The 25,580-nt window shown below is 40.5% G+C and overlaps 3 protein-coding genes across 6 annotated transcripts; 2 read left to right on the plus strand and 1 right to left on the minus strand.

The window, feature by feature from the left end:
• The first annotated feature begins 4,023 nt into the window (after positions 1-4,023).
• On the plus strand, positions 4,024-6,436 carry LOC117937570 (keratin, type I cytoskeletal 13-like). The gene is made up of 7 exons (XM_034861622.1): positions 4,024-4,571; positions 4,854-4,936; positions 5,071-5,227; positions 5,352-5,513; positions 5,644-5,769; positions 5,888-6,105; positions 6,223-6,436. Exons 1-7 carry the CDS (start codon positions 4,095-4,097, stop codon positions 6,311-6,313), a joined length of 1,314 nt encoding a protein of 437 aa, XP_034717513.1. The 5' UTR covers positions 4,024-4,094; the 3' UTR covers positions 6,314-6,436.
• A 1,536-nt stretch (positions 6,437-7,972) lies between these two features.
• On the minus strand, positions 7,973-25,563 carry krt98 (keratin 98). 4 transcript variants are annotated; one of them, XM_034861681.1, is made up of 9 exons: positions 25,285-25,563; positions 10,561-10,867; positions 10,046-10,128; positions 9,771-9,927; positions 9,491-9,652; positions 9,232-9,357; positions 8,383-8,603; positions 8,228-8,238; positions 7,973-8,116 (listed from the first exon to the last, which is right to left on the minus strand). In XM_034861681.1, exons 1-9 carry the CDS (start codon positions 25,314-25,316, stop codon positions 8,019-8,021), a joined length of 1,197 nt encoding a protein of 398 aa, XP_034717572.1. In that variant the 5' UTR covers positions 25,317-25,563; the 3' UTR covers positions 7,973-8,018. The 4 variants fall into 4 exon arrangements, with proteins under 4 accessions (XP_034717572.1, XP_034717566.1, XP_034717557.1 ...); XM_034861675.1 differs by lacking the exons at positions 9,491-9,652; positions 9,771-9,927; positions 10,046-10,128; positions 10,561-10,867 and adding exons at positions 22,462-22,623; positions 24,114-24,270; positions 24,380-24,462 and having other exon boundaries at positions 24,978-25,394; XM_034861666.1 differs by lacking the exons at positions 9,771-9,927; positions 10,046-10,128; positions 10,561-10,867 and adding exons at positions 24,114-24,270; positions 24,380-24,462 and having other exon boundaries at positions 24,978-25,393.
• Positions 14,592-17,696, plus strand: LOC117937694 (keratin, type I cytoskeletal 13-like). Its single transcript, XM_034861835.1, has 8 exons — positions 14,592-14,924; positions 15,163-15,245; positions 15,362-15,518; positions 15,992-16,153; positions 16,288-16,413; positions 17,031-17,251; positions 17,378-17,388; positions 17,505-17,696. The coding sequence occupies exons 1-8, from the start codon at positions 14,622-14,624 to the stop codon at positions 17,600-17,602; spliced, it is 1,161 nt and encodes a 386-aa protein (XP_034717726.1). The 5' UTR covers positions 14,592-14,621; the 3' UTR covers positions 17,603-17,696.
• Positions 25,564-25,580: the final 17 nt, after the last annotated feature.

Below are 25,580 nucleotides of genomic sequence, written 5' to 3' on the forward strand. Positions count from 1 at the left end.
ATGCATCGCATTTGTAGAGGATTTCCCTCAGCTGACTGCATTTATCATTATTATAGCCAAAACACAAACAATTAAGTGCTTAATGTTGTGTACATGGGCTCTTCATTCAGTTAAGTGAAGTTGACTCATAGTATGAAGGAGGCGATGAATGTATTGGTCATTATTATATTAATTAATGTCAGAAAACATGATTCTGCTCAGTTCTGAGTCAAGAATTCTCTTGTAAATTTCAAAATCCCTTAGTACATCTGAACACCCAAAGTTTTGCATAGATTACTGCTGTAAAAGGTGCGGTTCATACCAGCAGGACATCGCAAGATCCAACAGAAACCAGTCTGAGCCTGAAATAACGTAAACACAAAGGCAGACGAGCATTGTTAAAAAAAACACATGATGCTGTGGTGAGTCATCTCACTCCCTTTTGAGATAGAAAGGGAGCTATTGTTTTGTGTTGGCTCATGCGTGGCACACACCCAGGTAAAAGCATTCTGGGCTTATTTTCATGTCACAGCACATTTTGGGCATACTGTTACAGTGTACACCACAAGCTACAGTTATGTGTGTCAGCGGGAAACTTCGTACCAAAACTTTAATGGGGCTTTTGCATTCTGAGAAGTCATTTCCGTTCCCATGAAAAGTGAATGGGGTATATGACACATGACAATGTTTTTAAAAAATTGATTGATTTGTCTTTTTGGAAAAGGCCGTGCAAAATAAAGTGCAATCTCAACTCCCACACAAGTCAAGTGCATTACATAGCAGATTGTCACCAGATACAGAGCACAACAAATGTTTTCAGAGAGTTTTGAATATCATAGCTGCTAAAAAGCTGAAAATCCTGTTTTACTGAATGGAGAATCCACCAGTTTGCAGGAGTATCTCAATAAAACGCATGCATGCCTCATTCATACTTTGTTTCCCACACAAGAACTGCAGTTACATCTTGCCCTGTTAACAACACATACCTTTACCATAAATCACTCAGCTCACATGAACAACTCCGCCTTTTTTAATCAGGGCAGAGTGTGATACAGAGTACATTTGTTGCGAAACATCATATTACAATCAAACATTTTTTTTTGTCTCCCTCTAAAATTTAGCTTAAGAACACCAAGAAAGCATATTTAAGACAGTATACAAAGGTAATAGCGTTAAAACAATATGTAAAGGCTCTAACGCTTGTTTTTTTACTTAAATAATAAACTTTATTTCAGACCCAGGGGAGTTAAAAAATCTTTAAACAAGAGATCCTAGGGGGATTAAAAAATCTTTAAACAAGAGAATCTGAATATTTATACAGACTGAATGAAAACGTTTCAGCAACAATGGCCTGCTTCACCCCAATAATGTCCAACTTACTTATTTAGTGCCCATTATGCCTTTTGGCATGTGGGACAAAAACCTTGCCATCCTTGTCTGTTTTGGGCCAGTGTCTTTATCGAGCCCCAGGTGTGATGCTGGGTCTTCAGCTCTCCGTGCTGTCCAAACACAGTCTTAAGTAACTGGAGGCGTCTGAGCAGCTTCTGAGCAGCAGGGAGTGCTTTGCTCAAAATCACCTCGAGCAGTGTCGGTAATCTTCCGGTCACAAGCACACTTCTCTACCTCTAGATCACTGCTGCCTAAATGGGACAATTTGATTTGATTTTTTCTGTTTGGTTTTTCAAAGGAATTAATGTCATTCATTTGCAGTAGAAGATAACATGCATTTTTTCTAACTGAGTTACTAAGTGCAATAATTATTCAGTTAAGTTTACAAACCTTCTTAACATTACACAATAAATTGCATTTAAAGACTAAAGACTTGTGAAAACAGTAAATAGACTGTGGAAGATGGGATCACACACACACACACACACACACACACACACACACACAACAAACCCACACACACATGCACACACACACACTAGATCTGCTACAATTTAATATTGCTTGGATCATTTTATAAGCATGGTTGATTTCATTTTTCACTGAAAAAAGATGTGTATTTTGGGACCTGTAATGATATGATGATGATCAGCTGTTTTTCACATTTTCTTTAAAATCTGAAGATTTTAAACTCAATCATATCCACACCCAAAGTCATGTTCTCCAACTGAACCGCCTGTGACCTGCAGAGCAGTTAGATTTCTCTGATAGTCAGTGATTCCGTATGTGGGCTGACGCAATTGTTGCCTACCGCTGGAGGGATAATAGCTGCCTGACAGATACCAATTGCTATTAAAATGTCAAGAAAGCTAAATGTCCTATTTATTTGCATATTTATATTTTAGCTTGTTGAACTAAAGTGCTGTTTGCAAGTTGTGCAATGTGTGACAATGTGTGTTAGGGTTAGGGCATTAGCATTATATTTTACAACGTGTGATCTATTCTCACAACTTTTGTCAATCTACAGAAAACATATTAATTCAGTCTTTTGCTCGTTTATCACAGTGAAGCATGTTTCTCACAGTGTTACACATAAACATGCCATTGGCAGTTGCTTTTGTTATCCTAACACCAACTTTACATAAACTAACTCAACCAGAATAATGTAACAATATGCTCTGTTTAAACCTCTCTGGTGCCACACCCTTATGTTATTCTATCACAGGGATGTCTGATTGCACAAACCTAACAATGTGTACACCACATGCAGGCAAACTAAAATGAATCTAAAAAGAAAGAGTGTGGGCATCTGTGAATGGACCAGTGAAACCCTTTATGAAGTGCAACTAAGCTGTTCAGAGCTAAATATTACAGTGTGTACACACACAAGAAGCTGGTGCATTGGCATGAAACTGATATCTCCAGAGAGAGAAAAATATTATCACTCAGATATTACTGGGGTTTCAATCTTCAATTTCCAATATCTCTTCTATTTTGGACATTATTTATTTAGCACACACATGGGATGAGTTTGCAACCTTAAAATTAAAAGCAGCAGTGAAAAGAAACATCTGGTTGGTATTACTTCAGACTATCGATGTGCATAGTCAGCAATAGTAATTAGTTTGAAGTAAAACAACTCTTTGTTAGATTTAACCAGAAGTTAAATGTTCAAAATAATACATCCGTTAGTTTTATAATCAAACAAGGAAATGTTTAATTGCCTGCAAGTATATGAAAGAAATATTGTGATGGCAAGAAAAGAATGAAGACAAGCGAGGGCTTGTTCCTGTTTTGGCATGATGCACAGGCCAAAGTACGATGCCAAGAAAAACAAAGAACATGCAGGCATATCTCTGATGAGCTTTCCAACAGTTCCCTGCGCAGTTTAAATAAGGACAGGTATCGACTGACACACAGACTGACATCATGCCTACAAAGATTGCTTCTTACTAGCAACCCTGCAGGCTAGAAGTGAAGGAAACAAAAGAGAATGTATGAAATTGTCAGGTTTAATATTTCAAAAATAACTAAAACTTTGACTAACAATATAATTAATGTATAAAAAGTGATTTCAATGCAAGATAACATAGAGCAAAAGGACAAAGAATGTATGAGAAGTTGAGTAGAAAAATATATCAATCATGTACTTATCCATTTTATAGTGTTTGCAATGCTTGTTGCCTTGGTAACAAAACTTTGGCCAGCCTGGTATGGCAGTCTTGCTCAATTTTATTGGCGCAACATTCAATAAAAACACATCACCTGAGGTTGAAAATCTGCCAGATTTGACTGAATAACAAAATTGACCCTGACAATGACAGGCGGGGCTGTTCTACAATTGGCAATATGCTTTGAGGAAACAAAAGATATGGGTTCACATGGACACCGCGTCTTCATGCACATTCATATGACGCGTGGGAATTAAAGGATGAATGTAATAATGAAGCCTTTGTATGAGATTTGCAGTTGTGATATAGATTTCAGTAAAAGTTAAATCCCTCTTTATCTTTCTGATCATTACACAATCTGAAACTGAAGGGTGTTTGTGATGGGTGGGGCAGACCAACCATTTTAGGTATTGCTCCTCCCTTCAGTCCTGCACGCCCCCTTCTGCACCAGAGGCAGTAGCAGCAGCAGGATAAAAGGGGACGGAGGCAGAGCTACGCATCTCAGTCCATCTTATTCTCTCCAAGGCAGATCTCCTGAGCAGTCTTCACTTCAAAATGTCATCACGCATGTCTTATTCCTCCTTTGGAGGTTCAGGTCAAGGTGGTAGCTATGGTGGCTCGGTGCGAAAGTCTTATAGTTCCAGCGTGTATGGTGGTGCAGGTGGCTCAGGAGCAAAAATCTCTGTTCCCTCCTATGGCAGTAGAGCAGTTAGCAGTTACAGCATGGGAGGAGGTGGAGGTGGAAGTGGAGGTGGAGGTTTTACTTTTGGCTTGGGAGCGGCTGGAGGTGGAGGCGGAGGTGGAGGCTTTGGCGGAGGTGGTGGCATGGACATCCATGTTGGGGCCAACGAGAAGGCCACCATGCAGAACCTGAACGACCGTCTGGGCTCCTACCTGGAGAAGGTGCGCAACCTTGAGAAGGCCAACGCTGAGCTGGAGCTCAAGATCCGCCAGTTCCTGGAGAGTAAGTCCTCCCCTGCTGCCCGTGACTACTCACGATTTGAGGCCACCATTGCTGACCTGCAAGGAAAGGTACTGAACGTTGCATGGCTTCTGATTTTTGAATAAGATACAAAAGCATGTCTCTCCATAGTTTACCAAACAATGTAACTATCAGATGAACATGTTAGAAATGATGCATTGGAACTTTAACTAACTCAGAGTGGCAACATGCAACATTACTATCCTTGTGTTACATGCAATGCTTTTGTGAAGTGTTGTTCACAAAATCCTTGATGTTTACAGAGTTTCTTTACATTTGGAGACAGTTAGATGAAAGAAATGCACTAACTGAAACCATGCTTCATCACACAGATCCAGGATGCTACCCGTAACAATGGAGGCATCTATCTGTCTATTGACAATGCAAAACTGGCAGCAGATGACTTCAGAACCAAGTAAGTAAAAAGATGAGCGATATAAGGTGTTTTTTACTTAGTAAAATCTGAAATTACTCTGGCGCAATACATGTAACATGTGTAAATGATGTGGATGTTAAGGTGAAAATGTCTGACTTTTTGCTGCCTCACAGGTATGAGAATGAGCTGGCCATGCGTCAATCAGTGGAGGCAGATATCGCCGGTCTAAAGAGACTGTTGGATGAGCTGACACTGGCCAGATCAGACCTGGAGATGCAGATAGAAGGCCTCAAGGAGGAGCTGATCTACCTAAAAAAGAACCACGAGGAGGTGGGTAGAAAATGCAAAACAGTCATCTGAGTAGATTTGATTTCAATGTGCGGTCTTGAAGCAGAACTAAATTTCCTTAAGTCAGCAAATATAAACCTTTTACCAAACTCCTCTTATTTACCAGGAATTGGCATCCATGAGAACTCAGATGAGTGGACAGATCAACGTGGAGGTGGATGCAAAACAGCAGCCAGACCTGAGCAGCATCATGGCTGAAATACGCGAACAGTATGAGAGTGTGGCTAACAAGAACCAGAAAGAACTTGAAGCTTGGTTCCAAGCAAAGGTAAGACTGGACCCAAATCCTGTGATGATATGAATTAAATAAGTAATTTGTCATTGCCTATTTAGACTGCTATATATATGTAACATATGTAGTTACACGTGACACTGATGTTCTCCCATGTCCACTGCAGTCAGAGTCATTAAACAAGGAAGTGGCAGTCAGCACAGAAACTCTCCAATCGTCAAAGACAGAAATCAACGAAATCCGACGCACCCTGCAAGGCCTGGAGATCGAGCTACAGTCCCAACTTAGCATGGTAAATGCTGATGAGCTGGGGCAAATCTTATACAAAATTTGATGCATCCACAGTTTCTTTTTCAGTTAACTCACTCCTTCTCTTCTTCGTCCCTCTTCTCGTCACCATCCTCCTCTAGAAAGCGTCCCTGGAAGGCACTTTAGCTGAGACAGAGTCCCGGTATTCCATGCAGCTCCAAGGCCTCCAGAGGCAGGTGACATCCCTGGAAGAACAACTGATGCACCTGCGTTCTGACATGGAACGCCAGGGCCAAGAATACAAAATGTTGCTTGACATCAAGACAAGGCTGGAGATGGAGATCGCAGAATACAAGAGGCTGTTGGACGGAGAGGGCAGGTAATTTATCTGCAAAGAACAATTCTGTCCATTCAAGATAAACTCTTACTCTTAACCTGTAAAATGAAGCATTGTACTGATATTTAATACAAGTACTGTGATTGTGTCCTTCCACAGTTTCGTGCCTCAAGGGAAATCCTCTAGCAAGGTGATAGTGGTCACACAGGAACTGAGAGATGGCAAGGTGGTTTCCTCCTCCACTTCCTAATCTGTCTCCTGCAGCAAACGCAACACAAGGGGCCACACCGGAGGACCACAAGCACCAATTAATCCAATACTTGCTTCACATACAAACGTGAATGTAATAAAAGGCTGCCAGTTTGCTGACTACCATTTTGTCCTGTTTGACTTATTTGTGTTTCAATCCCTAATAATGTCCTGATAGTGTTATGGTTTTTATATAAACCATAGGTTTTTACAAAAGAAAAATGTTTATCTTCATCCTGACAAGAGTTGCAAAAGGTATTTGGTAGGTCTGAGATATAATAATTTTGAAAGATATTTGAGTAAAAACTGCTGAATGAAATCGTAAAAACTATCACTAGCTGGATCTAAAACTATAGAACAATTGAGGCTTTGACATAATACAAAGTTGCTGATATCCTGAAGGTTGTTGGGAAAATATGAGCAAAGAGTAATAGTTCTTTCTCCTTTGTTCAACATTTTTGTCCGAGATACTAGTGAGTTCATTCTTAGAAGCCAAACAGTGTTCAGCAACACAGGAGTACAGTCATACAGCTCTGAAGTAGACAGCCTGCATGCTGCAATAAATCCAGATTTTAAACCTTTTATTAAAAGTGCCAACAAATGCAATGTAAAATCTAGCCTTAATGACTCACAACAGAGTCCTGGGTTTGAATTTCTTTCCTCCAGAAGTCCTTGTGCACGTTTGGATGTACGCATAAAGTCAACTCTCCTGGTCTTGGACTGGACTTCACAACTCAAGGGAGTTTCATTCACTTTTTCCCAATGCTTGCTGAGAAAAGTCCCAGTGCCTCATTACACAGATTAAACACAACAAAGGGGCACAACAAAGGGGCAGAGCATTCATGTACAGTATTTTATGAAACTGAAAACAAATGGTGGTTTCCAATGAAAGTTTTGCTTTTCTAGGTTCTATAATTATTTATTTATTTAATTATTTATTATTATACGGTTTAAAAAATCCCGATAGAGTAACTTCTTCTTGAGATGGGATCACACCAGCCAAATCAACAAATTTAAAGATGAAACAAATTTAAGTTTAAAACAAAATGGTTAAGTTTGAAAAAGGGTGTGGTCCAAGCGCCCGGAGAAGGGGGGCGGGAAGTAAGGAAGCCCCCCCCAACCATACACCCCTTACCCGATTTGGCAGTGCAACAGGAGTGATCCCATTGCAAGATTTGTTGTTCAAATATATTTGAATTTTGAAGTCCACCAATATTTCGCCTGTGGGTCAGGTTTGGTCTTCAAACCAAACCAGACCCACCTTAAAGAAATCTTTGGGTTCTTAGATAAATGTTCTTAAACAGCTCGTGGCTAATCTTGTGTTTGCTATCAAAACTTGTTTGTTGAGAGCTGTGAAATGAAACCATTCAATTCAATAGGCAAAATGTGCCGTAAAACAACAAGCTAATGCAGGTTTGAAAAATTGCCCCTTAAAGATTTGAATAAAAGATTTGGGTATAAACTCTATTGATTGGAAATACTGTTCGTACAACACCTTTTCACATGTATTTGATTAACAAAAAACATGAATACACATTTATGCGGCTTTATGTACACATAGGAGAATACGTTTTAATCATCAGCATCTGTCTGATATGTACTTAGAAATGATAGAGTATTCTGTTCATTATACAATGTAAAAAGACACAAGAAAGTTTAATTCAACTGCATGATCTTTATTGATTTTTGTTATGTCTTCCAATTTATCACTTAATCTCATCGATGTCCACATCAACGGTCTTGCTGCTCTCAATCACCATTCCATCTACAACTGTGTCCACCACTGTGATGACCTTTGTGACCACTGAGGAAGAAAAAAAAGATGCAACAATAATGAGCATTTATTTTAAATCCAGCTAAAACCTATACATTTTAGTGAAAAATGTGAATTATATGCATATGAAAAAATGCTCACCTTGTCTTGAACTGGCATTAAAGAGGAAAAGAAAGAAAAGAACATTAGTCTAAAATATATCAACATAGTTATTTAATGTTTACACCTGCAGTAAATATCATTCCTCTGTAATCCCCCTGTCCAGGAAGTGTTTTTCTCTCTTCACCAGGTCTCACCTGTCATCCTCCCCATCCAGCAACCTCCTGTACTCAGCAATCTCCAGCTCCAGCCGGGTCTTGAGGTCCAGCAGAATGTCGTACTCCTGCTTGTTGCTGGTGATGTTAGCGTAGAGCTGGGACAGCTGAGCCTCCAGGCTTGTGACCATGTTCTGAAGGCTTGCTAGCTGTGCAGCGTAGCGCGCCTTATTCTCTGCCAGGGTGCCTTCCAGAGACGCTTTCTGTTGCGTTCAGAGGAAGAAATTTTGGGAATAAGAAGTCAGTGATTCAAATTCAGAAAAGTTAATTGATGCGGGTAAAAATGTTGAAAGTGTAAAACAAATGTTGGCTTGAGTGTGATACTAGCATCATGTGGTTCTGCACACTTCGGAATTACCCTTATACACTTTCTTGCCGCGTAAGATGAGAGGATTGAAGCCACTAGTATGTCAGCTAGATATGAATCTGCAGCTGGTTAGCTCATAGCTTAGCATAAGGAAAAGAATATGTGAAACAGCTAGCCTGGCTTAGTGTAAAGGTAACACAATCTGCCAACTAGCTTCTTTAAAGTCAACATTTTTTACATATTCATATTATCTTCTTTGTTTAGTGGCATTTCAAGTTGTGGATTCCTGGAAGTTAGTTTTTATGCTCACTGTGAAGCTTAGCTAACGGGCTGCTGGCTGTATCTGTGTGGCTTTATATTGAACAGACATGAGACAACAAAGAATATGAGAGTGTTTCCAAAAACGTCTAACTATTTCTTTAAACATCTAATGTTACAGTGTTGTTAATATGTGCAGTACCATCACACTGTCATATTTAAAAGATTATCAGTCTTTATTGTGAACATACTGTTTGTTGACATACCATGCTCAAATGGGACTGCAGTTCAATTTGAAGCCTCTGGAAGGTGCTCTTCAGGTCCTTAACCTCTGTGCTGAATGTCACCAGAATCTCTGTGTGAGTATTCACTTCCTGCTCCACTACTGTAATCTGGGCAGATCAGAGAAACAATATTCATAGATTTACTCAACAATTATATTACATAATTGACATACTGTTAAGCCAAATTAGCTCAATGTAACTATATTGAAGGGCTATATCCTAAGCATTCGTAGCTTCTCACCTTTTTCTGGAACCAGGCCTCAAGTTCCTTGCGGTTCTTGCTGATCACACTCTCGTAGTGTTCCCTGATCTCTGACATAACCTGGTTCAGGTCTGTAGAGGGAGAAGCATCCACGGCTACATTGACCTGGCCGCCCATCTGACTCCTCAGAAGAGCCAACTCCTTTAGGGGACAAAGGACAATGCCTCGGTTAGCTGGTGTAATAACTGAAAATGCCATCAACCAACTTTGGGATAATTGCAATGGGTGCATCACTACTTCCTCATCTAAACACAATCACCTCTTCGTGATTCCTCTTGAGCATGATGAGCTCTTCCTTTAGGGTCTCACACTGATTCTCCAGGTCCATTTTGGCCAGGCTCATCTCATCATAAATCCTCTTCAGTCCAGAGATGTCTGCCTCCACAGCCATCCTCATGGCCAGCTCGTTCTCATACCTGAGGGGGGCACACAGAAGGGTTTATTGGGTTGTCAGTGAGTCATGACTTGACGCTTCAATGTGCATGTAAAGTTTCACTTATAGCATTGTAGTGTGGGCCAGGGGGATACACTCACTTCATTTGGAAATCATCAGCAGCCAGTTTTGTGTTGTCAATGCCCAGGACTGTCTTGGAATTAAGTTTAGCGGCGACACAAATCTGAGGAGGTGAACCAGACAAGACAGAATATGTACAACCAAGATCACTTTTCATACAGTTTTACCAACCATTGATTCTAAAAGAGTTGGATGATAACAGTACATAAATCACAAAACTTAAATGTTCTCATACATAAAAAAAAAATGTATTCATCCAACTGATTAAATAACCATGTGACACACCATTGGAATTAATCTGGTATTGAAATGTTGACTGTACTGCGTTCGGTTATGTGCTTGCTGATAAGATGGCCTACTTCTACGCCACGCCAATGATGGGTTTCCTATCTGTATAACTGTCGTAACTCCACATACAGTATACTGTACATAACAACAGCTACCTAATACCCACCAGACACTCACAGTAAAAGATGAGAAGAGGAAGGTAACGGAAAACACAGAAACACACACATATCTGTCTACTTCCTCTCACCTTGTCCTTCAGGTCATCGATGATGGCAAAGTATTTGGTGTAGTCATGGCAGATGACAGTTCTGCTCTGGTACCACTCTCTGATCTGCTTGTCCAGCCTGTTGTTCTCTGTCCCCAGAATGTGCACCTTCTCCAGGTAGGAGCCCAGACGATTGTTCAGGTTCTGCATGGTGGCCTTCTCGTTGGCCCCAACGTGGAGGTCCAGGCCATCAGACATGTTGAAGCTTCCGGAAGATGCTCCATAGCTCTGCTGGGATGAGGAGATGCGGGTGCCACGGCCGCCTGCTCCACCGTAAACACTCATGGTCCTCTGGCCATAGCTCTGCTGGGTGGAGGAGATGCGGGTGCCAAGGTCTTCTGCTCCACCGTAAACACTCATGGGCCTCTGGCCGTAGGATGCGCTGCTGAGTGACATGCTGGAAGGTCTATATCTGGATCAGGTAGGTAGGTAGATTACTGGAGTTGATCTGCAGCTGAAACCATCTCCTGGTCTCCTTGGTTATATAGCTGCCATATGCAGCAAAGTGGGAAGGGCTAGGAGGGGTAGTTGAAAGGGAAGAATGTGGCTGATCAGTTACCCCCTTCCTGTTTATGTAATCCCTTCATTAACATGGGTCTCGGTACTGGTGGGTAGGGGTTCATTAGGTGGAACCCGATATTCCACATTTCAACTTTGCTCAACTCTCCCTTTCAATACTCCTCGGTTCATCTTAAACCTTTAGAGGTTTTTAGCCTTCGCTGTTAGGTTGTTTGAAAGCAAGTTTATAAGATTTGTGTTTATAATCTTGTAAAATATTCACTTATAACAGACAGACATGGCACATACCTGCTTCACTCTTAGATAGCCATACTTACTTGACAAATACGGCCAGATGTTCAAGATTTTGGTTATTAACTGCATTTTTGAATAAATTTATGTTTTTATTCAAGTGTTATATACCTGGTATAAGTGTTACATAGCCTACATGGACTCATAACATTACACATTTATAAATACATTAAACACAATTACTTAACCAAGCTGTAAAACAATCTCTAAGATATCATCACACGCTGCAAGTTAAATGAGACATATGATTTTACATGACCATATCTTCATGTAAGCAACCTGGAAAATCTGTTGACATGCTGCTTACATTTATTTGCCTAGCAGCCAAGTGCATAATTTTTAAAACCTATATTTAATATTACAAAAGCATTTAACTGCCTTAACCTTTAAGGCTGCAGCATTATATAGGCTGTAGTTTTAGTGGTTTGTGATTTTGACTTCTTTAAATATGGTGATACTGTATCTAGCACAGGTGATTATGAGTTGTTTTAGGCTGTAAGTATCTATGCAGACAACCTGTTTTTTCACAAAGAACAAACAATTGTCCAGTAGTGGAAAGTAACTACATAAGTACATTCAGTCAATTACTTAAGTTTAGTTTTGAGATACTTTACTTAAGTTTTTTTACTTTTATTTTATGCAACTTTATGTTTCTATTCCACGTCATTTATTTGATAGCTTAAGTTAATTTTGCAGATTCCAAATAGTAATACAAAATATGAATCAACTACTACATGATGAGGTGTTATTATTGATCAAGCTAATGCACTTATAATTATAATCCAGTAACATAATATACATGACCAACGGCCATTCTGCACATTGAGTAGTTTTTGTACTTTAAGTGTAATTTCATGCCAATACTTTTATTATTAGGTAACATTTTGAATCCATGACTTTTACTTATGAGAGATTATTTTACACTGTGGCATTTCTACTTTAATAAATCAATTAACCTGGATACTTCTTTCACCACTGCAATTAACCGCTCACCAACCGGAGGGATTTTTGCAGTTCCTAGAACATAGCATTTCTGGAACCTTTTCTTTCTCGTCTTCTGACTGGACAAATTCTGGGATTTTTATGTTCCTAAGACCACAGTTCCTGTAACTCTTTCAGCTCCTACTTCAGGGTCTTTTTGCTGTTCAATTTTCTGCATAGGAACCTAGGTCAATGAGAGTCATGTTTCTGGTACAGACAGACCAACAACGGGACAATTTTTGCAATCTCATTCCTCACTAAATTACCTTCTGAGAAAGTTGTTTTCGGAGTTGAAAAGCTCCGTAAAGTGATGCATCAGCCAGCTAGTGCCTCCCAGGGCCGTTGGCTCGTCACTTAGACAGTTATGCTCGGAGAACTGGCTGTAAGTTTGAGGTCTCTCAGACCACTCTCGTACATAAAAGTCTTTCATTTCGCGCTTGATGCAGAGGAAAGAGAGATACCTGTTTCTCTTCGGGAGACTTGTTTAATTTATGACAGGCTATATACATTCGATTTAGTAATTAGTTCATACTTTTTTTTGGTTCATTTGTTTTTTGATTTTAACTTTATAAAGACCGTTGCCGGGCTTGCGTCACTCCCTTACCCCTCCGACCAGTTCCTGTGGCCACTTGGCCAGTGCAAATGCAAATTGTGAAACCAGTTATGAGGGAGATTAGTTAGAAGAACTAGTTTAGAAGTGGATAATTACCAGGACTAACGTTCCTGTAATTACCTGGTTGGAAAGTGGCTATAGAGGGTGTTACACTGAGAATGAATAAATACAACAGAAATGTAGTTTTCCTTAGATAGTATCCCCCACTAAACAGTAGGACAAGCCAGACGAGTTATTGAAAAACTAAACTTGTTTCACTAGTGAAACAAATCTCCCATGTCCACTGCAGTCAGATACACTGAACAAGGAGGTGGCGGTCAGCACAGAAAGTCTCCAAAAGTCCATGTCAGGAACTGAGCTTCCCAACTTATCATGGGAAGGATCTACGTCATGATCTAGGGCAAATCCTACTCACAATAGTGAGTTTAATTGTTATTAAAATGCACATCGTATTAAGTGTATGTTTAAAAATTAATGTACTTTGTTGCTAAATAAATATATTTAAGAAATAACAGATTTCCCAGGTTGCTTACATGAAGATATTGTGATGCAAAATCATATTTCCTATATCTTGCAGTGTGTGGTGATATTTGAAAGATAAATTCCTAGTTTGGTTTGATAAACGTGTTAAATGTACTGTACATAGGAATACGTTGCCTTGGAGTTGTAGTGATTTCTGAGTAATTTAAAATTGAGAATACTGTTATTTACCATGTTTGCAATTAAAAGGACAGAAAGTGTGTGATTCATACAAATCACCTGTGTGATTTGTATGATGAACATGATCCTTGCTCAGTTTTTGTTCAAGGCTTATCATCACAGCATGTAACCACTGTGTGATTAACTTAGTATAATATCTATGTTTTGACACATACGTGACACACACTGATACAGTACCATTCTACATACAGTCCTTTTTTTGTCTTTTTTCAAATGTAAGAGGCATCTTGTAAGTCCATGCATATAACACACATAACAGGTATATAATACTTGAAGATTTTTTTTATTTTCCTGAAGACGGTAAGATTGTACAAATCTTAATTATCACAATGTTGAATATCTGGTCTAGACGCTCATGTGACAAAAACTACTAGAAGTATTTTAAGAAGTAAGAAGTGAGAACACAGCATTTGAAAGTATATGTTTCTGTGCCTCTAAACTTGCTTTAAAGAAACCTAACAATGAAGGCTACAATTAAAAACTTCCAAAGGTTTAAGATGAACTAAAGATAATCAATAAATGTCCATTCATTGAAAGAAGTTGAAATGTGGAAATACGGGTTCCACCTGAAAAAAGGCAGATGAACCCCTACCACCCAGTCACCACACCTGTGCTAATGAAGAAATTGCAGAGAAGATTAAGGGGGTAACTGGTCAGCCACATTCTTCCCTTTCAACTGCCCCTCCTAGCCCTTCCCACTTTGCTGTGTGTGGCAGCTATATAACCAAGGAGACCAGGAGATGCTTTCAACTGCATATCAACTCCAGTACTTTACCTATCTACCTGATCCAGATACAGACCTTCCAACATGACGTTCGGTAACATATGCTACGACCAGAAGACTGCAAGTGTTTGCAGTGGAGCAGGAGGCCTTGCGGCCCGGATCTCCTCCTCCCAGCAGAGCTATGACCAGAAAACCATGAGTGTTTACGGTGGAGCAGGCGGCCGTGGGACCCGCATCTCCTCATCTCAGCAGAGCTATGGAGCATCTTCCGGAAGCTTCAACATGTCTGATGGCCTGGACCTCCACGTCGGGGCCAACGAGAAGGCCACCATGCAGAACCTGAACAATCGTCTGGGCTCCTACCTGGAGAAGGTGCACACTCTGGAGACGGAGAACAACAGGTTGGACAAGAAGATCAGAGAGTGGTACCAGAGCAGAACTGTCATCTGCCATGACTACACCAAATACTTTGCCATCATCGATGACCTGAAGGACAAGGTGAGAGGATGTAGACGGATGTGTGTGTGTTTGTTTCTGTGTTTTCTCTTATCTTTCTCTTCTCACCTTTCATTCTTTGTGAGTGTGTTGGAGAGGTAAGTATCTGTTGGTATGTATATTGTATGTGGGGTTATGATCCACAAAGAAAACCCATCACTGACTTTGTGTATTAGTCTCATCAAGAAGCACATAACACAACTTGTCTCACTTGTTTCCCTGTTTTTGTTTTCCTCCTCAGATTTGCATCGCCTCTAAGCTTAATGCCAAGACTGTCCTGGACATTGAAAATGCAAAAATGGCTGCTGATGATTTTAAAATGAAGTGAGTGTATCCCCCTGTCCCACAATACGATGCAACATGCAAGAAAGGAAACTTAACACATGCACATCAAAGATAATCTTAGTGAACAACTAAACACTCCTTTGTTCCCCCATCAGGTATGAGACAGAGCTGGCCATGAGGATGGCTGTGGAGGCAGACATCTCTGGACTGAAGAGGACATTTGATGAGATGACCCTGGCCAAAATAGATCTAGAGAATCAGTGTGAGACCCTGAAGGAAGAGCTCATCATACTCAAAAAGAATCACGAAGAGGTGAGAATGTAGGATTCAGGGAATAGGGGTGTGTACCCATTTGGCCCAATTTGTTGATGGAAGTTTTACGTGTTTCATCATGCATCTGTCGGCACCCCTGATACATTCTTCGACACAGAACAACACCCACTCCTTGTATGCACATAACTTGAAACCGCAAGAAACTCTGGCCTGAAAACACAGCCTCTGCCTTACACTGAGGAATTCCCATGTCAGATTAATGCTTTAAAAACGGGTCTGCCGCCTTTTCACCCTGTCCCCAGCTTTGCGCCTCTTCCCTCTGCTCACTTCCTAGTTGTATTCTTATTTCCCTCCATTGGCTCATTGCTTCTGTTTGTCTCTGCCACACACACACACACACACACACACACACACACACACACACACACACACACACACACACACACACACACACACAATTATTTTAAGTTATTACACCAGCTGACTGAGGCATTGTCCTTTGTCCCCTACAGGAGTTGGCTCTCCTGAGGAGTCAGATGGGCGGCCAGGTCAATGTGACCGTGGATGCTTCTCCCTCAACAGACCTGAACCAGGTTATGTCAGAGATCAGGGAACACTACGAGAATGTGATCGGCCAGAACCGCAAGGAACTTGAGGCATGGTACCAGAAAAAGGTGAGAAGCTACAAATGCTTAGGATATAGCCCTTCAATATAGTTACATTGAGCTAATTTGGCTTGAGAGTATGTCAATTATGTACTATAATTAATGAGTAAATCTATGAATATGGTTTCTCTTTATCTGCCCAGATTACAGTAGTGGAGCAGGAAGTGAATACTCACACAGAGATTCTGGTGACATTCAGCAAAGAGGTTAAGGACCTGAAGAGCACCTTCCAGATGCTTCAGATTGAACTGCAGTCCCATTTGAGCGTGGTATGTAAAAAACAAACAGTATATAAACAAATAAGATGAATTACCTTTGGATGTTACACCTTGATGGTACTCACAGTATAAGTCACTGTAGATGTTTAAAGAAATAGTTGTGACATTTGGGAAACACACTGATATTCTTTGTTGTCTTATATATGTTAAATACAAAAATACAGCCAGCACCAGGTTAGTATGGCTTCATAGTTAGCATAAAACCAGTAATTTCCAGGAATCCCCAACGTGTTTCTTTTTATTTGCACTAAACGAACAACATATTATGAATACATACTGTAAATATTTTGAGCTTAAAAGATGCTGGTAGGCAGATCTTGTTATCTTTAGTCTGAGCCAGGCTAGCTGTTTCACTGATTCTATTCCTTATGCTAAGCTATAAACTAACTGGCTGCAGTTTCATGTCTAGCTGACATGTTATGGGCTTCAATCTTCTCATATAACTCGGTAAGAAAGCAAATAAAGGTTGCCTTTTGTATGTAGAACCACATGATGCGAGTTACACACTCACGCCAACAAGCATTGCAGCAGATTCTTACCACTATCAAGTAACTTACTTTTAATCACCGTCTGCCTATTTCCCTAACTTCTTCCCCTGACCACAATAGAAAGCGTCTCTGGAAGGCACCTTGTCAGAGACTCAGGCGCGCTACGCTGCACAGCTAGCAAGCCTTCAGAACATGGTCACAAGCCTGGAGGCTCAGCTGTCCCAGCTCCACGCTAACATCACCAGCGACAAGCAGGAGTATGACATTCTGCTGGACCTCAAGACCCGGCTGGAGCTGGAGATCGCTGAGTACAGGAGGTTGCTGGATGGGGAGGATGACAGGTGAGACCTGGTGAAGAGAGACTTGCCGGACAAAAATATCCACTTAAATGTGGTATGAACATTTAATAACCATGTGGATATGTTCTAGACTAATGTTTCCTTCTTTGTTTTTCTCTCCAATACCAGTTCAAGACTAGGTGAGCATTTTTTCTACATGCATATTATTAGTATTTTATCATTAAAATGCTTTAGTTTCAAATGAGTTTAAGAAATGTGATGTGATTTGATTATAACTGTCTTTTCTGTTCCTCAGTGGTCACGAAGGTCACCACAGTGGTGGAGACAGTTGTGAACGGAAAAGTAGTGGAGAGCAGCGAGACTGTTGATGTTGACGTGAATGAGATTAATTGATAAACTGGAAGCAATAGCAAAAATCTGTAAAGATCATGCAATTAAATACGTTTTTTGTGTATTAAAAAATGAAAGAATATTCCACATTTCTATTACTAATGAACAATGAATGTTTTTCCATGTGACGTGAAAGCTATATTAATCAATCTTTTTATGTTAACAATGAATAAATACGTGTTGTGAGAAGATGTACCAAAAAATCCTGAAAGAGTTATTTCACAATTCTGCATATTTAAGGGGCGATTTCTGTTTTGCTTTTTTTAGCTCATTGTTTTACCACACAATTAGAATACCATTTAGTTTCATTTCACAACCCAACAAACCAGACTGTATTGCAAATAATATCTAATTAATGCTTTGTACACTACTTACCTACCTCTGCAGCTAACACTTACCATATCATAATATACCTTTTATGTCATATACAACATTTCCACATCCCTGAGGTGCAGAGATTTTTATGCTTTTGTGTCGGCGACAATCGTGGTCAGAGGCATTTTTTGTTGTCCGTATCTCCTGAATATGGAATATTGGGAACGCCTTCACCTCTGGCACAAGCGTGCACTTGGACTCCAGAATGAACTGGCTGTACTTTGGAAGTCAATGATCACAAAACGTGTTTTGGACTTGAAGTATTACTACGCTAATTATGACATTTCACACAGATGTCAAATAGGATAAAATTATGAAATGATGGAATTTTATAACCAAAAGGTCAAAAATAAACTTCCCTGTGACATAATAATGTTGTGCAAACACACTTTTATGGCCATTATTCAACACCGTAACTGAGGAACAAAAGGGAAGATAGTGATCAAAAATCACATTAGGTAGGATGCTGAATTGGTGACGCTAATCTTGAAACAGGTGATTTTCTTACATTACATATAATTTCATTTAGCTGACATTTTTATCCAAAGCGACTTCCAATAAGATTATTCAACCATAACCATACAAAATATAAACACCAAGAATGGAGAACAAGTACAATAATGTTAAATAAGCCAAACTACACAGTGCCACACGTAAGTGCAACATTTAAATGCAATGTCTTTTGATAGCATAATTTCCTTAGCTAAGGTACAGTCGGAAGAGATGTGTTTTTAGCCTGCCGCGGGAAATGTTTGAAGTTTCAGTTGTCCTGACGTTAAAGGGGAGCTAATTCCACCACTGAGGAACCAGGACAACGGATATGAACTTTTATTCCTATTTTTATTCAAGAGCACATTCTTTATCTTTAAGATGATTTTTCATTGATTTCACATTTAGATTTTTTGATAATTTGGCTCAAAACCTTGGTCTCACACTTAACTAGCCGTTTTTTGCGCTTGAATTCGCTAGGCTTTTGCTCATACTTTATGGATACATTCAGACACTGTATGTTTTTGGGGGTGGCAGTAGCTCAGTCCATAGGGAGTTGGGTTGGGAACCGGAGGGTCACTGGTTCAAATCCCCGTATGGACCCAAAAAGTTGGGAGCGTGGATTGGTGGCTGGAGAGATGCCAGTTCACCTCCTGGGCACTGCCAGGTGCTCTTGAGCAAGGCACCGTACCCCCCCGACCGCTCAGGGCGCTGGTTCAGCTGGCAGCCCACTCACTTTGACATCTCTCCATGTATAGTGCATGTATAGGTCCTGAGCATGTGTGTGTATTTCAGGCCTGTGTGTGAGTACTAACAAAAAAAGTGTGTACACAGAGTGTAGTGCAGTAATTTCCCCATTGGGGACTAATAAACAAATTATCTTATTATCTTATTATCTTATGTGGTTGCTTGGACAGATTTCCTGCTCTCCGCTTTATCCGTAACAGTAGATTGGCTGATGCAGAGCGCAGTGGACATATGGGGTATGAGGTTTAACCATGTGAAGGGAGCAGAGGAGGCGTGTAGTGTGAGGGAACTTGGGTCAGTTGAAGACCAGTCAAGCTTTGCTGCAGTCTGAATGAGCTGCAGGGGTCGGATGGCACTTACAGGCACACCGGCCAGGAGGGAGTTGCAGTAGTCTAGATGTCAAAGTGTATTGACATTTATAAAAAACGTTACTAAATTTTCATTGTCTGTTTTTTAAATAAATGTAAATAAATGTAAATGTGCCGTATTTATATAGCGCTTTTCCAGTCTTAACAACTGCTCAAAGCGCATCTACAGGAAACATTCACCATTCACACACATTCATACACTGTGGCCGGGGCTGCCGTTAATAATGCGTTATAAAAGTGATTATAAGATACTATAAGTGGCCATAGGGTGCTTTGAGAGAATTTTTGAAATTACAATTATAACATTTGCTAAAAAAAACACAGACCACAGAAATAAATCTTACAGATAATATTGCTGTATTGTTGGTTTATAATTCAGAAGTATTATTTTAAGACTCAGTCCTCAAAATGTAAGGAAGTGAATCAGAAGCCAGACACGTGGGAGGATTGTTAATGTAAATGGTCTATTCTTATGTAGCGCTTTTCTAGTCTTAACGACTGCTCAAAGCACTTTTACGTAATACAGGAACCATTCATACACTGTGGCCGGGGCTGCCGTACAAGGTGCCACCTAGTCATCAGAGAAACACCCACACACATTCACACTCGAAAGGCGCATCGGGGGCAACTCTGGGTTCAGGGTCTTGCCGAAGGACACTTCAACATGGGACTGCAGGGCAAGGGACTAAACCACCAACCTTCCACTCTACCACTGAGCCACAGCTGAATGGTGGTGTTGGTAGAGGACGACAGGGACAGTAGTGGTTGCTGGCTCATCTGTAGATGACTAGATAGAGTTAAGGCTGCAGATTTTTAAGAAGTTATTAAAAAGTGAAAAATCTTTTTAAGGGTTGAGACTTACTCGAAGTGCACCAGTGCATGGTTTGCTCCTTTTTTTTAAACAAAAAAGAACTTTGATTAACGCACGTATGAGTAAGTTTATACTATTAGCAACCATATCTGATTTGTACTTACGTACACTACAAAAACATTAACTATTCATCACTGAGGGACAAAGTGGAGTATTCTGTTTATTATAAAATGTAAAAAACACATAAGAACGTTTAATTCAACTGCATGATCTTTATTGACTTTTATCACTTAATCTCATCGACGTCCGTATCAACGGTCTTGCTGCTCCCGACCACTCTTCCATCCACAACTGTCTCCACCACTGTGATGACCTTTTTGACCACTGAGGAAAAACAAAAAGACGCAAAAACAATGAGCATATCACATCACCTTTCTTAAATTCAGTTAAAACTGGAGGATTTAAACACTGGAAAAAATACAAATGTGAAAAAAATGCAAATGTTAAACAAATGCTCACCTTGTCTATAACTGGTAATGGAGAGAAAAAGAAAGAAAACATTAGTTTAAAATGTATCCAGATTGTAATCACATGTTTTAGCTGGAGTAGATTTCTCTGTAATCCCCCTGTCCAGTAAGTGTTTCTCTCTCTTCACCAGGTCTCACCTGTCATCCTCCCCATCCAGCAACCTCCTGTACTCAGCGATCTCCAGCTCCAGCCGGGTCTTGAGGTCCAGCAGAATGTCATACTCCTGCTTGTTGCTGGTGATGTTAGCGTGGAGCTGGGACAGCTGAGCCTCCAGGCTTGTGACCATGTTTTGAAGGCTTGCTAGCTGTGCAGCGTAGCGCGCCTGAGTCTCTGCCAGGGTGCCTTCCAGAGACGCTTTCTGTTGTAAGAAGTAGAAGAAATTTAGGCAGTCAGTGATTAAAATTGAGAGATGTTACCTATTACTGGTAAAAATCTGCTGCAAGGCTTGTTGGCGTGAGTTTGTAACTAGCAGCAAGTGGTTCTGCACAATTTGGAATTACCATTTTTTACTTTGTTGCAGAGTTATGCATATGAGAACTGTGAATCCACTAACATGTCTGCTATGGGCCCCATGGAGGTGAAGCCAAACAGTGGCAATTCCTCTATCTTAAGCGTCACAAACAACTGCAAAATGACACGTTTCTTTACCAGAATTTGATCCATTCAGTTACGATGGAAAAGTCTAGAATAGCCATGCGTTTAAATCATTTATTCCTCACTCAAGTTAGCAAAGTGCTAATACGGCAGGGTAGGATTCAAGTGCTGTATCCAGTTCTTGTTATACATCCATGGTCTACTACACATGAAACTGCAGCAAGCAACTGGGTAGCTTATAGCTTAGCATAACAACTGGAATTTGAAGCAGCTTGCTTGGCTCAGTCACTAACAAAATCTCGGTTAGCTTATCGGTTAGCTTATAGCTTAGCATAACAACTGGAATTTGAAGCAGCTAGCTTGGCTCAGTCACTAACAAAATCTGACTCCCAACATCTTTAAAGCTCACAAATAGTATATATCTTGTTTGTGTAGTGTCTGTGTAAAAATGACACACTGTGGATTCCTGGAAGTTACTGTGTTCATGCTAACTGCAAAGCTAAGCTAATCGGCTGCTTGCTTTAAATCATCTTAATTTTTCACAGATATGAGTGATATCAGTCTTCTCATCTCTCAGATAGGAAGGTTTTAAGTGTTTCCCAAAAAGTCAAACTATTTCTTTAAACATCTACAGTGTTGTTAATATGTGTAGTGGCATCAGAGTGTCAGTTTGTTGACATACCATGCTCAAATGGGACTGCAGTTCAATCTGAAGCCTCTGAAGGGTGCTCTTCAGGTCCTTAATCTCTGTGCGGGACGTCACCAGAATCTCTGTGTGAGTGATCACGTCCTGCTCAACTGCTGTAATCTGGGCAGGTCACAAAAACAACATTCATAGTTTCACCCAACAATTATAGTAGATTAATGACATACCATTTAGCTAAATAAGATCATTTTAACTCTTTAAAAGTGGCCGATGTGGTTGTTTCCTGAGCATTTTTAGTTCTCACCTTGTTTTGGTACCATGCCTCGAGTTCCTTGCGGTTCTTGCCAATCACACTCTCGTAGTGTTCCCTGATCTCTGACATAACCTGGTTCAGGTCTGTAGAGGGAGAAGCATCCACGGCTACATTGACCTGGCCGCCCATCTGACTCCTCAAAAGAGCCAACTCCTGTAGGGGACAAAGGACAATGCCTCAGTAAGCCAGCATAATAAATTAACAAATTCATAAAATAATAAAAAATGTTGTTATTATTATTATAACAGCATCCAGTGGTTTCTTTTTGTTGTTTAGTTTTGCATTGCTTTTGGTTATTTGATCTTTGAAGAACATGAAGAACAGGTGTGTGTGTGTGTGTGTTTGTGTGTGTGTGTGTGTGTGTGTGTGTGTGTATGTGTGTGTGTGTATTTGTGTGCGTGTTTGCGTGTGTATTAATGTGTGTGTGTGTGTGTGTGTGTGACATAGAGACCAACAGTAGCAATGAGCTAATGGAAGGAGAGAAGAATACAAGGAAGTGTGTAGAGGGAAGAGGGGCAGCACTGGGGAAAGGGAGGAAAGGCAACAGACCTGTACATGAAAGCATTCACCTAACATAGGATTTCCTCAGTGTTATCAGATGTAAGGCAGGCAGAGGCCATGTGTGCAAACTCTTAACAGCTCAGGTCACAATAGTTGGTTAGGGTTGGCTTTGATTAATGGTCAATCTTACTTTTCCTCTTAGAGCCTCTAATGGGTGGAACACTCTACCAAAAGTAACAAGAAACTGCACCAACTACCATAGCTTCACTCAAAGCCTGGCTCTTGGAAAGTCAGACTTGTGAACATTTTTGATCTCCTGGACATTTTATAATATTGTTGTTATCACTGCTGATCTGCTGCTAACATGTTTGATGTTTGACATATTGCCCGGTGTCAAATATAGCCTGCCCTGCTTGGATATGTATGAAAGAATACTTTTATTTAAACTATTTTACCATCTCATTGACCAGTGTTGTATTAACACCTCTCGTTCATGAGGCATGTAGCCTATTTCATCCTTTTTATTACTAATTGCTACTGCTTTGCGTGGTTGAAGGGTGCAAGTAGAGGGTTCGGGTCTGTGTTGCTTGGCTGTGTTTTGATGCTTGCATGAGTTCTGATACTGACTGGGGATACTGTTCATGTGTAACTGTACTAATGTCTTGCTGCTTCCGATGACTCTGCGTGGATCAATGAGAAAGCTCATTTGTTGCTCTAGCTGTCTTTATTGTGTCGTATAGTTTAACCTGTACTAATGTCTTCTGGTTCCCTGTTGCTCCGGTCTAATATATTCGGGCCAAAGGACTACAGTTGAAAATTGGCACTGAAACTGGCACATTTACAGAAATGTTACTTAATGTGTGTTGTCCTTTTATAAAACAAAGAATAAGAATGGTAACAACCTTGTCTTGCAATGGATAGCTGCTGTGTTTAGCTCTAGAGCTACTGATGATGAGTTTAATTAATTAATCAACACTCTCTTTCAGGTTATGTGCACATAAGGAGTAGGTGTTGTCTGTGTGGAGGAACAGGGGTGTCGACAGTTCCAAACTCATCAGTTTTTGATGATTGTGAAACTGCAATCAAAAAATTTGGCCAAATGGGTGCACCACCACTCCCTCATCTACTGTGTACACTCTCACCTCTTCGTGATTCCTCTTGAGCATGATGAGCTCGTCTTTCAGGGCCTCATACTGACTCTCCAGGTCCATTTTGGCCAGGTTCATCTCATCCAGCACCCTCTTCAGTCCAGAGATGTCCGCCTCCACAGCCAACCTCATGGCCAACTCGTTCTCATACCTGATGAGGGAACACAGGAGAGTTTAGTTGGTCATTAAGATTAGCCTAGATATGCATGTCAAGTTTCACTTTTGTAACATCCAAGATTGGGACAAGGGGATACACTCACTTCATTTTGAAATCATCAGCAGCCAGTTTTGCATTGTCAATGTTCAGGACTGACTTGGCATTGAGCCTGGAGGCAATGTGAATCTGAGGAGAAAAACAAAAACCGAGAAACATGTCAGAAAAAGTACAATAACCTCATATTCCATAATGTTTTAGGTAACACTTTACAATAAGGTAGACAAAAAAGGGTAGTTACTGTTTTTGAAAGAGTAACGAGTGATTACCCTTTTTTAGAAGGGTAGTTACTCTTTTTCAGAAGGGTAACAAATCATTAGTTTCCCTTTTTCAAAAGGGTAACTAATCATTCTACTCTAACTAATCTTTCAGAAGGGAAATTACCCTTAACTAATAAATAATAATAACTATTTTTATGGTTAAATGAAGAAATGTATTTGCAGCCTGTGCAAATTGATGTACTGTAAAATATTGACTCATTGTAGCAACTTCCTGATACATTGGCTGGGCTGTGCAGTAAACCTACACTGCGTCCTTTTGCAATTATTACACACTAACAGATCTCTTCCCACACACTCACAGTGAAAGATGAGAAGAGGAGGGTAACAAAAAACACAGAAACACACATATCTGTCTCCTCTCACCTTGTCCTTCAGGTCGTCGATGACAGCGAAGTATTTGGTGTAGTCTTGGCAGATGACAGTTCTGCTCTGGTACCACTCTCTGATCTGCTTGTCCAATCTGTTGTTCTCCTTCTCCAGAATGTGCACCTTCTCCAGGTAGGAGCCCAGACGATCGTTCAGGTTCTGCATGGTGGCCTTCTCGTTGGCCCCGGTGTGGAGGTCCAGGCCATCAGACAGGTTGAACCCTCCAGATGATGCTCCATAGCTCTGCTGGGATGAGGAGATGCGGGTGCCACGGCCGCCTGCTCCACCGTAAACACTCATGGTCCTCTGGCCGTAGGATCTGCTGCTGAACGACATGCTGGAAGGTCTATATCTGGATCAGGTAGGTAGGTAGATTACTGGAGTTGATCTGCAGCTGAAAGCATCTCCTGGTCTACTTGGTTATATAGCTGCCACACGCAGCAAAGTGGGAAGGGCTAGGAGGGTTAGTTGAAAGGGAAGAATGCGGCTGACCGGTTACCCCTTTCCTCTTCTATGCAATCTCCTCATCAACACCAATGTGATGACTGGTGGATAGGGGCTGATCCATTTTTTTCAGGTTGAACTTGTGATTCCACATGT

This window comes from Etheostoma cragini, chromosome 2, assembly GCF_013103735.1.
Source record: "Etheostoma cragini isolate CJK2018 chromosome 2, CSU_Ecrag_1.0, whole genome shotgun sequence".
Lineage (NCBI taxonomy): Eukaryota > Metazoa > Chordata > Actinopteri > Perciformes > Percidae > Etheostoma > Etheostoma cragini.